A 12,030-nucleotide genomic window follows, 5' to 3' on the forward strand; every position below is an offset into this window, starting at 1 on the left:
CACAAATTTGCGGAAAAGTTTAAACTGCCTACCATTATTTTTGTGTAGAATTTGAAGAATCATATGTTGCAATGAACTCATCTATGTATAGAATAATTCCTTCTTTTTGTGGGAAGAAGTGTGGAAATCCAGATTTAATTGTGGGAAAAATCTCACTCATTTTTGGAAACTGGCACATTTCACAGTGGCAACAATAAAGCAGAGATAATCGGACTCCGCGTTCCACATTATCAGGTCCTTACCGCTCGTGGGGCCCCGCTGGTCTCGGATTCATTAGAGCACCTCGTGTACGAAAAACATTCACACAACGCAAGATTGTGTTACTGATTGGAACAGCCTTATTTAGGTGAATGTGGAAGTTGCGCCGGAACTCACGATGAACTGCTGTGACGGACTCGTTATTCTTCACGTAACTTCTGTTGGCAAACAAGCTATGCCCTATCGTTTATAATGCCACGGTTTTTACCTTACATATATATATAGATATATAATTATATTAATATAATATATATATATATATATATATATATATTTATCAACCACAGTTCACTTTAACTCTAAGTCATCACCATCGAGAGACTCGAGGAGGCCAGCATGCAGAAATTGAAACGTGGTATAGCCAAGGATTCGAACCTGTGTTAGCACGTGACAAGTGATAGTGACTTAACCGGTTAAGTCACTATCACTTGTCACGTGCTAGCACAGGTTCGAGTCCTTGGCTGTACCACGTTTCAATTTCTGTATGTTGGCCTCCTCGAGTCTCTCGATGTTGATGGCTTAGAATTAAAGTGTATTGTGGTTGATAAAAATGTATATCTGTTCACTGGGACCCATTCAGTGTTTGTATATATATATATATATATATATATATATATATATATAACTATATACTATATATATATAGTTGTGGGAGTGTGTGTGTGTGTGTGTGTGTGTGAATATTTATGTATTATATATATATGTGTGTGTGGTGTGTTGTGAGGTGTGGTGTGTATGTATATATATATATATAATATATATATATATATATATATATATAAATATATATATATATATATTGTTACGGGCTGCTGGTAAGTAAATGGAGACGTTACGTATAACGTCTAAGTGCTTAAGAACCAGGCGCCACTTTCTAGAGCCACTGTAAGGACTGAACTATCTGGTCAGGGCCTAGATAAAATTCGTAAGACTAGAAGTACAAATGGTAACAAAGAAGATTCCAGGAAAGGAATATTAAACTACGATATAAACTAGTAAACGAAATTATTAATGGAAAAATATTTACAGGCAATCAACACAAAAAGAGGAATGGGCAGTAGGGGTCAATGGGACCGTTACCATTGAAATAATGAGAATATGGGAAATTATCGTTCAAATAAGAAACAAGATAAGTATACAATATAGGTACTATCTAAGTACAAAGAGATCAGGAACATGCATCAGAATAAGTAATAAGTACAAATATAAGTAAAGTAATGCAATGTATATCAGACACGTAATGTAGGCAAAAAGGGTGATCACTTCACACCAATCGTCTCATGAATCTAAACCTTCTAGTTTTTATCAAGAGATCAATATGTGGGAAATGACAAGGAGTCAGCGAATACCACTGCTTATATACCATTGGACCGGAAGCCGGATACTTCCGGTTAAGGGTGCGGGTGAGGAGGAGGGTAAGTTAACACGTCAACATGGGTAGTTTTAGGACCCTCGACTCGCTTGAACAATCTATTTATTTAGTAACTGTCAAATCTGTGCGCTCCGAACTATTCAGGATTTCGCTTGTCTGTTTGTTCTACAAGAGTGCGCACCTCTCCCCGCACGTAGACAAGATTACATATAGTGGACGGGCGTTACTGCTTAACATTGTTACAATACATACATAGACAAGAAATATGAACATAGTTATGTAATACAAAGGAACACAATTCTATAACATAATTACACATATGACGTAATATCTAATATTACGTTACACCTCCACCGTTTGGGAAAACTTTTCACTTTCTGTTGAAAAGCTATGTTCTAGAAAGGACGTCGGCTAAAACATTAAAGACGCCTTTTATATGATGAATAGTTAGATTAAAGGGTTGGAGAAATAAACTCCAACGTGTAAGTCTCGGATTCTTGTTTTTCATAGTCTGTAGGAACTTCAAGGGGTTGTGATCCGAATATACTTGAATGGTAGTTGAGGAACCCAGGTAGACTTCGAAGTGGATAAGGGCCTGGACCAAAGCGAGCGTCTCCTTCTCAATTGTTGAGTAGTTCTTCTGCGCAGGGGACAGCTTCTTGCTGTAGTAGGCGATAGCGTGAAGAACTTCATTGTGTTCTTGCAAGAGGGCGGCACCGATACAGGTGTCGTTGGCGTCGACTTGCAGAAGAAAGGGTCGTTGGAAGTCGGGTGCCCTTAGAACTGGTGCGTTAGTGAGAAGGGACTTTCAGGTTTTTGAAGGCCGTCTCACAGGTAGGCGTCCACACGAAGTCGTGGTCTTTTCTCAACAGGTCAGTCAATGGTTCTGCTACATCTTGTTTCTCAGATAAGTGAAGATTTTGTAGTATCTGAGAGTTTTCCAAGGGAATCTCAGGAGGATTAGGCAGGTTATCAGGAGGCTCTTCCGATTCTATTGTGGTAGAGCTGCAAATTGGAATTGGATCTCTTTCATTACTCGTTGAACATTCGTCAAGTTCTCTCTTGCCAACTTCCAAGCTTCTAACAACTTCTCGATGACCTGGGACACGTATTTCAAAGAAGGAACTGGTGGTTCTTCTTTCATCCATTGTTCATGAAGTATCTTTAGGGGGCCACGGACTTCATGACCGAAGACTAATTCTGACGGGCTGAATCCAAGGCTTTCTTGAATTGTTGTTCGGGTGGCGAACAACAAAAAGGGGAGTCCGTCTTCCCAATTTCGAGTGTTCTCAGCACAGAATATTCTTAACATTGTCTTGAGCGTTTGGTGAAAGCGCTCTAGAGCACCTTGTGATTGAGGATGATAGGCGGAGGAAGTTACATGATTTATACCTAGTGTTACAAGAGTTTCTCTAAACTTGTTTGGAAAGAAAATTACTTCCTTGATCACTTTGAATGTTCTTAGGAAATCCTACCATAGTGAAATATTTCAACATTTCTCTGATTATGTTTTGAGCTTTAATATTTTTCAAAGGAATTGCTTCTGGAAAACGAGTGCTCATACACATGATTATGAGAATGTACTGATTTCCTTTACTTGAAGGAGGTAAAGGTCCTACACAATCAATAAGAACTTTTTTAAATGGCTCTTCCATTACAGGAATGGGATGGAGTGGAGCTTCTACAATTTTCTGGTTGGGCTTACCTACAAGTTGACATGTATGACATGTTTTACAATATTGGGCAACATCTTTGACAACCGTGGGCCAATGGAAATGTTGGGTTATGTTGAACAAGGTCTTTCTTACACCTAAGTGACCTGCTAAGGGAGTATCATGAGCCAATCTTAGAACATTATTCCTGAAACCAAGAGGGAGGACTATTTGATTCCTTACTTGCCATGGCTGGTCAGCGGTTGCGGTGGATGCTCTCCATTTTCGCATTAGGACTCCGTTTTCTATATAGAAACCTCGTGACATATTTTCAACTTCTCCTGGAGATGAAACAATCTCGTACAAATTTTTAAGAGAATGATCTGACTTCTGTTCTTTGATTAATTCTGCTCTAGATAGAGAAACTGGTGAAGAAGAAGATGGGTCAGTTTGGGAGAATAGGGATTCTAAATTATAAGTCTCCTCTTCAGATTTCTTGTACTGAGATCTGGTTACAGCACAAGCGGGAAACAACTGTAAGTTATCTGAAGGTTCTACTGAGGTCTTAGGGTTATTTGTTATTAAGGGAGAAATGACTTTGCTTCCAGCGATGTCATTGGCCAACAATAAGGATATTCCTACTATGGGAAGAGAGTCTACTACTGCTACTTTAACCATTCCGGTTGTTAAATCAGACCGCAAGAAAACATTATGTAATGGACATTTTATAATTCCTCCAACTCCTTCTATCAATATATCATAACCTGTATATGACTCACCCAGATTCTGCAAGACAGAATTTAAAATCAGACTTTGCTTTGCTCCTGTGTCTCGGAGTATGGAAATAGGATATTGTTGTGAACTACTACTATGAGATATAGTTCCTGAAGATACAAATGGTTTGAAACAAGGATCATGATCTGATGAGGGGGGTTCTACATTACTTGACAATACCGGCTTCTTTGGTAGTGTATCCTGAATAGAGGATTTTGAATCGTCTGATTTTATATTACTTACAAGAGTTGGTGTCTTATTGGAGAATGAGGGTGTCAGTCTCTTTCTGCAATTAGAAATGTGATGGCCAACCTGTTTACAATATGAACAAGTTACAGGGGGATTAGTCTTAAACCTTTCCATTCTTTGCCAAGGTTGGTTTTGGAGGATATTGATTGAAATCAGACCTGTAACTGAAATGTGATGGGCTAGACTGATTTTCAAAGCGTTTCTTTGGGGCCCAAGGATCAGAGTATTTTGTTGAATCTGGAATATATGACTTTGACTTTTGGGATTCCATTTGTCTTGACTTAGGTTTATGATTTAGTGTGAACTCATCAGCCAATACAGCAGCTTTAGTTAAAGTTTCGGGAACATGATCATCTATAAAAATCCTAAGATCTGTCTCTAAGGTATTCTTAAACTGCTCCAACAAAATCAACTGTTTAAGTCTATCTAAGGTGTCCGTTTCACTAGCCAAACACCACCTATTGAATAACCTCTCTTGTTGAGCCGCATATTCTACGTATGTTAACTGAGGTGTCTTCCTATAATTACGGAATTTCTGTCTATAGGCCTCTGGTATTAGTTCATAAGCTTTTAAAATACAAGCTTTCATATTATCATACTCGCTTTCTGCTTCTGAAAGAGAAGTAAAAATTTGCTGAGCCTTACCCTTAAATTGTGTTTAAATGATTAATGGCCAATTTTCTTTAGGGATTTGTAACTGTTGCGCCAATTTTTCCCACTGAAGAAAGAAAATTTCTGGCTCTCCCTCTGAAAATATGGGTAAAAGTTTTACATACTTGGAAATATCTATACGACCTTCCTGAACTACGGGTTGTCTATCAACAATCCTAGCTTCTACTTCTGCCTTCTTTAATTCTAACTCTGCCAATTTGACTTTAGTTTCGTCTTCTCTAGCTTTAAATTCTGCCTCAATTTGCATTTGTTTCAGTTTAGTTTCCTCCTCTTTAGCTACTTGTTTCGCTTTAGCTTCCTCTTCTCTAGCTCTAAATTCCGCCTCAATTTGCATTTGTTTCAGTTTAGTTTCCTCCTCTTTAGCTACTTGTTTCACCTTAGCTTCCTCTTCTCTAGCTCTAAATTCTGCCAATTTGATTTTAGTTTCCTCTTCTCTAGCTTTAAATTCTGCCTCAATTTGCATTTGTTTCAGTTTAGTTTCCTCCTCTTTAGCTTTAAATTCTGCCTCAATTTGCATTTGTTTCAATTTAGCTTCCTCCTCAAAATCTACTCTCCTGACCTTTAATTCAATCTCCTTAATCTTAAGTTCGGTTAGTCGTGCCTCCATTTCTAACCTATTTGAAGGAATTTGTATAGCTGTAATCTCTTCTGGAGATAATATCTCATCTTCGATCAGATTTTCAACAAGTTCCTGAAGTATTTTTTTCTTTCGTAAACTTGTATCAATGTCTACTCCAAAGTGCTTGCCTATTTCTATCAAAGTGTCTTTAGTTTTGTTTCTTTAAGAAACTTACCTTGGGATTTTGAACGAATTCTTGAACTATATCATCCATCTCTATAAGAATGTGTTAAATACCTGATCCAATATCATGGCAGGTCGCCACTTTGTTACGGGCTGCTGGTATGTGAAGAGACGTTACGTATAACGTCTAAGTGCTTAAGAACCAGCGCACTTCTAGAAGCCACTGTAGGACTGAACTATCTGGTCAGGGCCTAGATAATTCGTAAGACTAGAAGTAAAGGTAACAAAGAAGATTCCAGGAAAGGAATATTAAACTAGCGATAAAACTAGTAAACGAAATTATTAATGGAAAATATTTACAGGCAATCAACACAAAAGAGAATGGGCAGTAGGGTCAATGGGACCGTTACATGATTATGAGAATATGGAAATTATCGTTCAAATAAGAAACAAGATAAGTATACAATATGGTACTATCTAAGTACAAAGAGATCAGGAACATGCATCAGAATAAGTAATAAGTACAAATATAAGTAAAGTAATGCAATGTATATCAGACACGTAATGTAGGCAAAAAGGGTGATCACTTCACACCAATCGTCTCATGAATCTAAACCTTCTAGTTTTTATCAAGAGATCAATATGTGGGAAATGACAAGGAGTCAGCGAATACCACTGCTTATATACCATTGGACCGGAAGCCGGATACTTCCGGTTAAGGGTGCGGGTGAGGAGGAGGGTAAGTTAACACGTCAACATGGGTAGTTTTAGGACCCTCGACTCGCTTGAACAATCTATTTATTTAGTAACTGTCAAATCTGTGCGCTCCGAACTATTCAGGATTTCGCTTGTCTGTTTGTTCTACAAGAGTGCGCACCTCTCCCCGCACGTAGACAAGATTACATATAGTGGACGGGCGTTACTGCTTAACATTGTTACAATACATACATAGACAAGAAATATGAACATAGTTATGTAATACAAAGGAACACAATTCTATAACATAATTACACATATGACGTAATATCTAATATTACGTTACAATATATATATATATATATATATATATATTACTGTTGAATGCTAAAGCACAAGTGGCATCAATGATTTTTAGAGAACATTTCTCTAACTTTCTAAGTATCATTTTCTCTTCATGGTTCAAACTCTGGAGGAAAGTACGAAAGTCGTCAGAGTGGTTTTCCATTTTATACCGACAGCTGTTTCAACCATTTCACATGGTCGTCTTCAGGGTAAAACTGATTACAAATGTGAAAAAACAGTAGAATATAAAGGCCCGTGGGCCGTACAAACAACAGAGAAGAAATAACAATGGTGGAATATGATTGGTGGGAATATGCGGGTGGGCGGGGCTAGGAAGGGGGCCCTAGTCCACCGATGGGCTTATGTCACGTCTTGTCGGCAGGGCCGGCCCTACCATTAGGCGAATCTAGGCGGTCGCCTAGGGCATCAGGCTGAGAGGGGCATCAAGCAGTAATTCCTATTTCGGTACTTTAATAAGCATGGTTTAGTCATTAACCGTCAGGCGTCAGACCAGTAACTAATTGGTTAATTTGCAGAAGCGTTTTGCCAAATTTCCCCTATTTTTCTTATTTTTCAATTCAGTAGGGACAGGGTGAGATAAGGTAACCCCGACAGAGAGAAAACACCGATCGAATGCTCTGGTAGAAACACTGTTTCAAATATCGCGCCACCACTCCCCACTAACACAGCTGATATCCTACGGGAACACCGAACACACGCCAGTCGCCAGCATTCAACTCCCGCCAACGCAACGGCTGTGTTTCTGAAGTAAAAAAATTGGGTTGTTTAGATTTTCGATGTTATTTTTTAAAGTTCTTAAATAGTGTTCCACGTCGGTGAATATAGCGTGATTGTATTGCGTTATGTTTCATTACAATACTTACCCATATTGATATGTTATAGAGTGAAACCAAAGGTAGAGGGGAGATTCAAATTGAGGTTGGAATGTGAGGTTGGAAACCGACCATAAAAATGTTAAGAAATATCGATGTGTGAAAATTTGATATTAGGCTAGACTATATATAATTTGAAATACTTGGAAAAACATAAGGTATTATTATAGTTTCTTCCTCGTTTCAACAACGGTAATTTTCACATATACCATCGGATAATCATCATTATTCGAAGCATTTTCTTCTCTATACTTAATGGGAAAAATCACGTTTAACATCACTAGCACTTACTGAAAATCTTGGGTCAGGTTAGGTTAGGTTGGGTTAGGTTAGATTAGATTAGATTAGGTTAGGTCAGGTCAGGTATAGTTAGGCTAATTACCTTTAGCTCAGGTTAGGTTAGGTTTGTGAACACCAGGTGATTAAAAAAGAAATGAAACAAAAAATAAAATAAAAAATAAAATAAATAGCCATTTCCCCCAGAAACGACAGTCATATTCGTTCATAGCACACTAAAATCTACCAGAAAAAATATATTTCAATCAAAGTTTCCGAGTCGGGGAAGAAACTATAAATTTACCAAACATAATAAAAAGTGACTAATTATGTATATTACTATTAACATGAATATATATGGTTGTGGTGGTGAACTAGGCCTAGTGTGTTTAACCCTTATATGAAAAGGAATGAACCCTAAAGAGGAATATATCTAAACTCTCTATACGGTATATACTCCAATGGAATGCATTAATTGATATTTATTAAGATTTGTCTAATAGGAATTAACAATAATACTCCTCCCAATTTGTGCTTTTCAGATGAGTAATAGAAAGCAGCCCTCAGGGGCGCAAAATCGCAAACGCAAAGCAGAACAAGCAAAGGCAGTAGCAAAACAAGAGGGTTCTTTTTTTAAGTATCTAAGTAGAGAAAAAACAAGCGAAAATGGTGGTAAATCAGCAGGTAGTACCAATATTGAACCCACTGCAACTTTAAACACAGACTGTAAAGTAGATGTTGCACAGACTTCTGTTGGAGAAAAAGCTGATGGTATTGAACCTGCTGCTGTATCTGACATTGGAATTAGTGATGTGAATTGTGGAGATCCAGCAACTTGGCCTGACACATGCAATAATGTTTTGCGACAACTGCTTGTACAACATGGACCACAGCACATTTCTTCATACAACTTCCCCAAGGATTCTAAGAACAGAAGATTTTCCCCTATACATTACAAAAGAAGACTGAGTAATGGTGAGGAAGTATGCCGTGACTGGTTGGTTTATTCAACTTCGAAAGATGTTATGTTTTGTTTTTGCTGTAAATTATTTTCCTCCAAACCTAACGTTTCTCTGCATAAAAAAGGTTCTAATGATTGGCAGAATACCACAGCAATTCTTTCTGTTCATGAAAGAAGCACGGAACATATTGACAACTATCAAACCTGGCGTGAACTTGAACTACGATTGAAACAAGGAAAAACCAATTGATCATATTGAACAGCAGTTTGAAGCAGGAAGAAAAGTACTGGCAAATTTTTTGGAACGTTTAATTGCGTTGTCTAGGGTTCTTGCTGTACAGAACTTAGCATTTAGAGGAACAAATGAGAGCCTCTACAGTCCCAACAATGGAAATTTTTTAAAGTTGGTTGAATTTCTAGCTTTATTTGATCCAGTCATGAATGAACATTTACGTAGAATTAAAAACAAAGAGACTATGGTGCACTATCTGGGAAAAAGGATCCAAAATGAACTTATACAACTGCTGGCAAGTGCAATTAAAGAGAAAATTTTGGCCGAAGTAAAGCTTGCAAAATATTTCTCAATTATATTAGATTGTACACCTGATATCAGCCACATAGAGCAACTGACAACGATTCTTCGATATGTAGATATTAAAAAAGAGCCAGAGGTTAGTCAGCATCAAGTTTGCATCAAAGAAAGTTTTTTAAGCTTTGTTCCATTAAAAGAAACTACTGGAGCTTTCATGACTGAAACACTGGTGGATGAGCTTCAAAATGTGGGGTTGCAGATAGACAATTTACGTGGTCAAGGGAGCAACATGAAAGGAAAACACAACGGTGTTCAGCAGAGAGTGCTTGATATGAATCCACGTGCCTTTTTTGTACCTTGCAGTGCACACTCATTAAACTTGGTGGTGAATGATGCTGTCAAATGTTGTCTTCAAGCTACAATTTTTTTTGGCATAGTACAACATCTGTATAATTTTTTCTCAATCTCAACTCATCGATGGCAGGTTTTGGTCAGTATCATGAAAGACTTAACCATCAAACCTTTAAGTGAGACCAGGTGGGAAAGTCGGATTGATGCTCTTAAACCCCTCAGATATCATCTTGCTGACATATATGATGCTTTACTTGAAATTTATGAAGACACAAACCTTAAAGGGTCATCTGGAAGTTCGACCCGGGTTGAAGCCAAGGAGTTAGCTGATGCTGTTTCCAAATATGAGTTTGTTGTTTCACTTGTCACATGGTATAACATCCTGTTTGAAGTCAATATTACCAGCAAGCATTTTCAAGATAAAGATGCTGATTTAAATTCAGCTACCAAACAGTTGGAAGCAACAAAAAGCTACCTTCTGAGCTGTAGATGTGATGATGGTTTTCAAAAAGTTCTGGTTGATGCTACAGAGGTGGCTCAAGATTTGGAAATAGAGCCACAATTTGAGAAAAAACAATCACGAAAACGGCGAAAGAAGCGTCTATTTGATTATGAAGCACACGAGGAATCACTAGAAGACCCCAGCCAAACGTCTAAAGTAGAATTTTAAAATAGCGTTCTTGACATGACCATACAGTCAGTAGAAGAAAGATTTCACCAGCTACATTCCTACAAAGCAATATTTGGCTTCTTATATGACATCCATGGAATAAAAAATGCACCAAACGCAGATATTCTTCATGACTGCCAAAATTTAGAAAAGTCATTAACACACAATGGGCATCACGACATTGATGCAAGAGACCTATGCTCAGAGCTCAAGGCAGTATCAAGGCGCTTGACGAAACCCATGCTCCCACAAGCAGCACTTTGCTTTATATTTGAGCAAAAACTGCAAGATAGTGTACCAAATGTTGTGATTGCCCACAGAATATTATTAACTTTGCCAGTATCCGTTGCAAGTGGAGAACGCAGCTTCTCTAAACTGAAGCTAATTAAAACTTACTTGCGCTCAACAATGCTGCAGCAAAGGCTTGTTGGTTTAGCTACTATATCAATAGAGAATGAGGAAGCTTCTAACTTGGATCTTGCTAAATTAGTGGAAAAATTCGCCAGTCTAAAAGCTAGGAAATTGGAATTGTAATTTTGTTGAAGTGTGTCATGGAAACCAATAGTTTTTTATTGTAGCCACGTGCCCAAGCCACCTTAGTTGTGCCTTTTCTATTTTGCTTCTAATCGATGTTACTCCATAATTTCTCTTATTTCATAAGTTCTAATTCGATCTCTTTTGGTTTTATTTACTATTGCTCTTAACGTTTTCATTTCTGCCCACTGAATTCTGCTCCAGTCTCTTGATGTTAATGTCCAGCTTTCAGCAGCATACATTAAAATCGATACCAAAACTGATTCAAAAATAGTTTTCTTTGCCTCCGTAGGTACATTTACATCTTTAAGGATAGGGTACAGGGTACAGACACTTCTACTGTACTTTGATATTCTTTCAATTATCTATTCTCTATTCTTGCATCCATCTTTTGTAAATACGCTTCCCAGATACATAACACACTGTGCTTCTTTAACATTTTCAATTTCAATCATTATTTCTCCAATGTCATAATTTTCTTTTGTGATGGTTAGTATTTCAGTCTTCTGAATATTAATGCCTAGCCCCGCCTCATTAAAGCATATTTTCCAACAATTTAAGGCGCTTTCTAACTGTAATCTGTCGTTACTCCATCAGGCAATGCCATCTGCATACACTAGTATATCTCCATCACCTTCTCCTTGATCTCTTATTCTCTTTTAATACTTTTTAATAATATCCATATATGCTATGAATAATTATGGGGACAACACACTACCTTGTTTCACTCCTGTTGTTATATCAAACAATTCATCTTTCTCATAACCAGTTCTAATACGGCACGAACACGGCTTATATGTACTTTCTATGGTTTTCTGCAGTTTGCTTGTCATTTCATATTCCTCCACTAAACATTTCCATAATTTGTTTCTTGGAACGGAGTCAAATGCTTTTGCTAAGTTTATAAAAGCACAATACAGATTTTTGTTATACTCCCAGCATTTTTCCATGACCATTCTTAAAATAAAAATGGGGTCAGATGTACTTCTATCTTTTCTTTATATATATATATATATATATATATATATATATATATATATGTATATATATGTA

General features: G+C 37.4%; 2 protein-coding genes across 2 annotated transcripts; both read left to right on the plus strand.

Moving 5' to 3' along the window:
• The first annotated feature begins 8,471 nt into the window (after positions 1 to 8,471).
• On the plus strand, positions 8,472 to 10,443 carry LOC143036274 (zinc finger MYM-type protein 1-like). Its single transcript, XM_076203522.1, has 2 exons — positions 8,472 to 8,926; positions 9,216 to 10,443. The coding sequence occupies exons 1-2, from the start codon at positions 8,472 to 8,474 to the stop codon at positions 10,441 to 10,443; spliced, it is 1,683 nt and encodes a 560-aa protein (XP_076059637.1).
• A 15-nt stretch (positions 10,444 to 10,458) lies between these two features.
• On the plus strand, positions 10,459 to 10,977 carry LOC143036275 (uncharacterized). The gene has a single exon (XM_076203523.1). The coding sequence runs from the start codon at positions 10,459 to 10,461 to the stop codon at positions 10,975 to 10,977; it is 519 nt and encodes a 172-aa protein (XP_076059638.1).
• Positions 10,978 to 12,030: the final 1,053 nt, after the last annotated feature.

The sequence above is a fragment of the Oratosquilla oratoria genome, chromosome 20 (genome assembly GCF_046742065.1).
Source record: "Oratosquilla oratoria isolate Oo_2021 chromosome 20, ASM4674206v1, whole genome shotgun sequence".
Lineage (NCBI taxonomy): Eukaryota > Metazoa > Arthropoda > Malacostraca > Stomatopoda > Squillidae > Oratosquilla > Oratosquilla oratoria.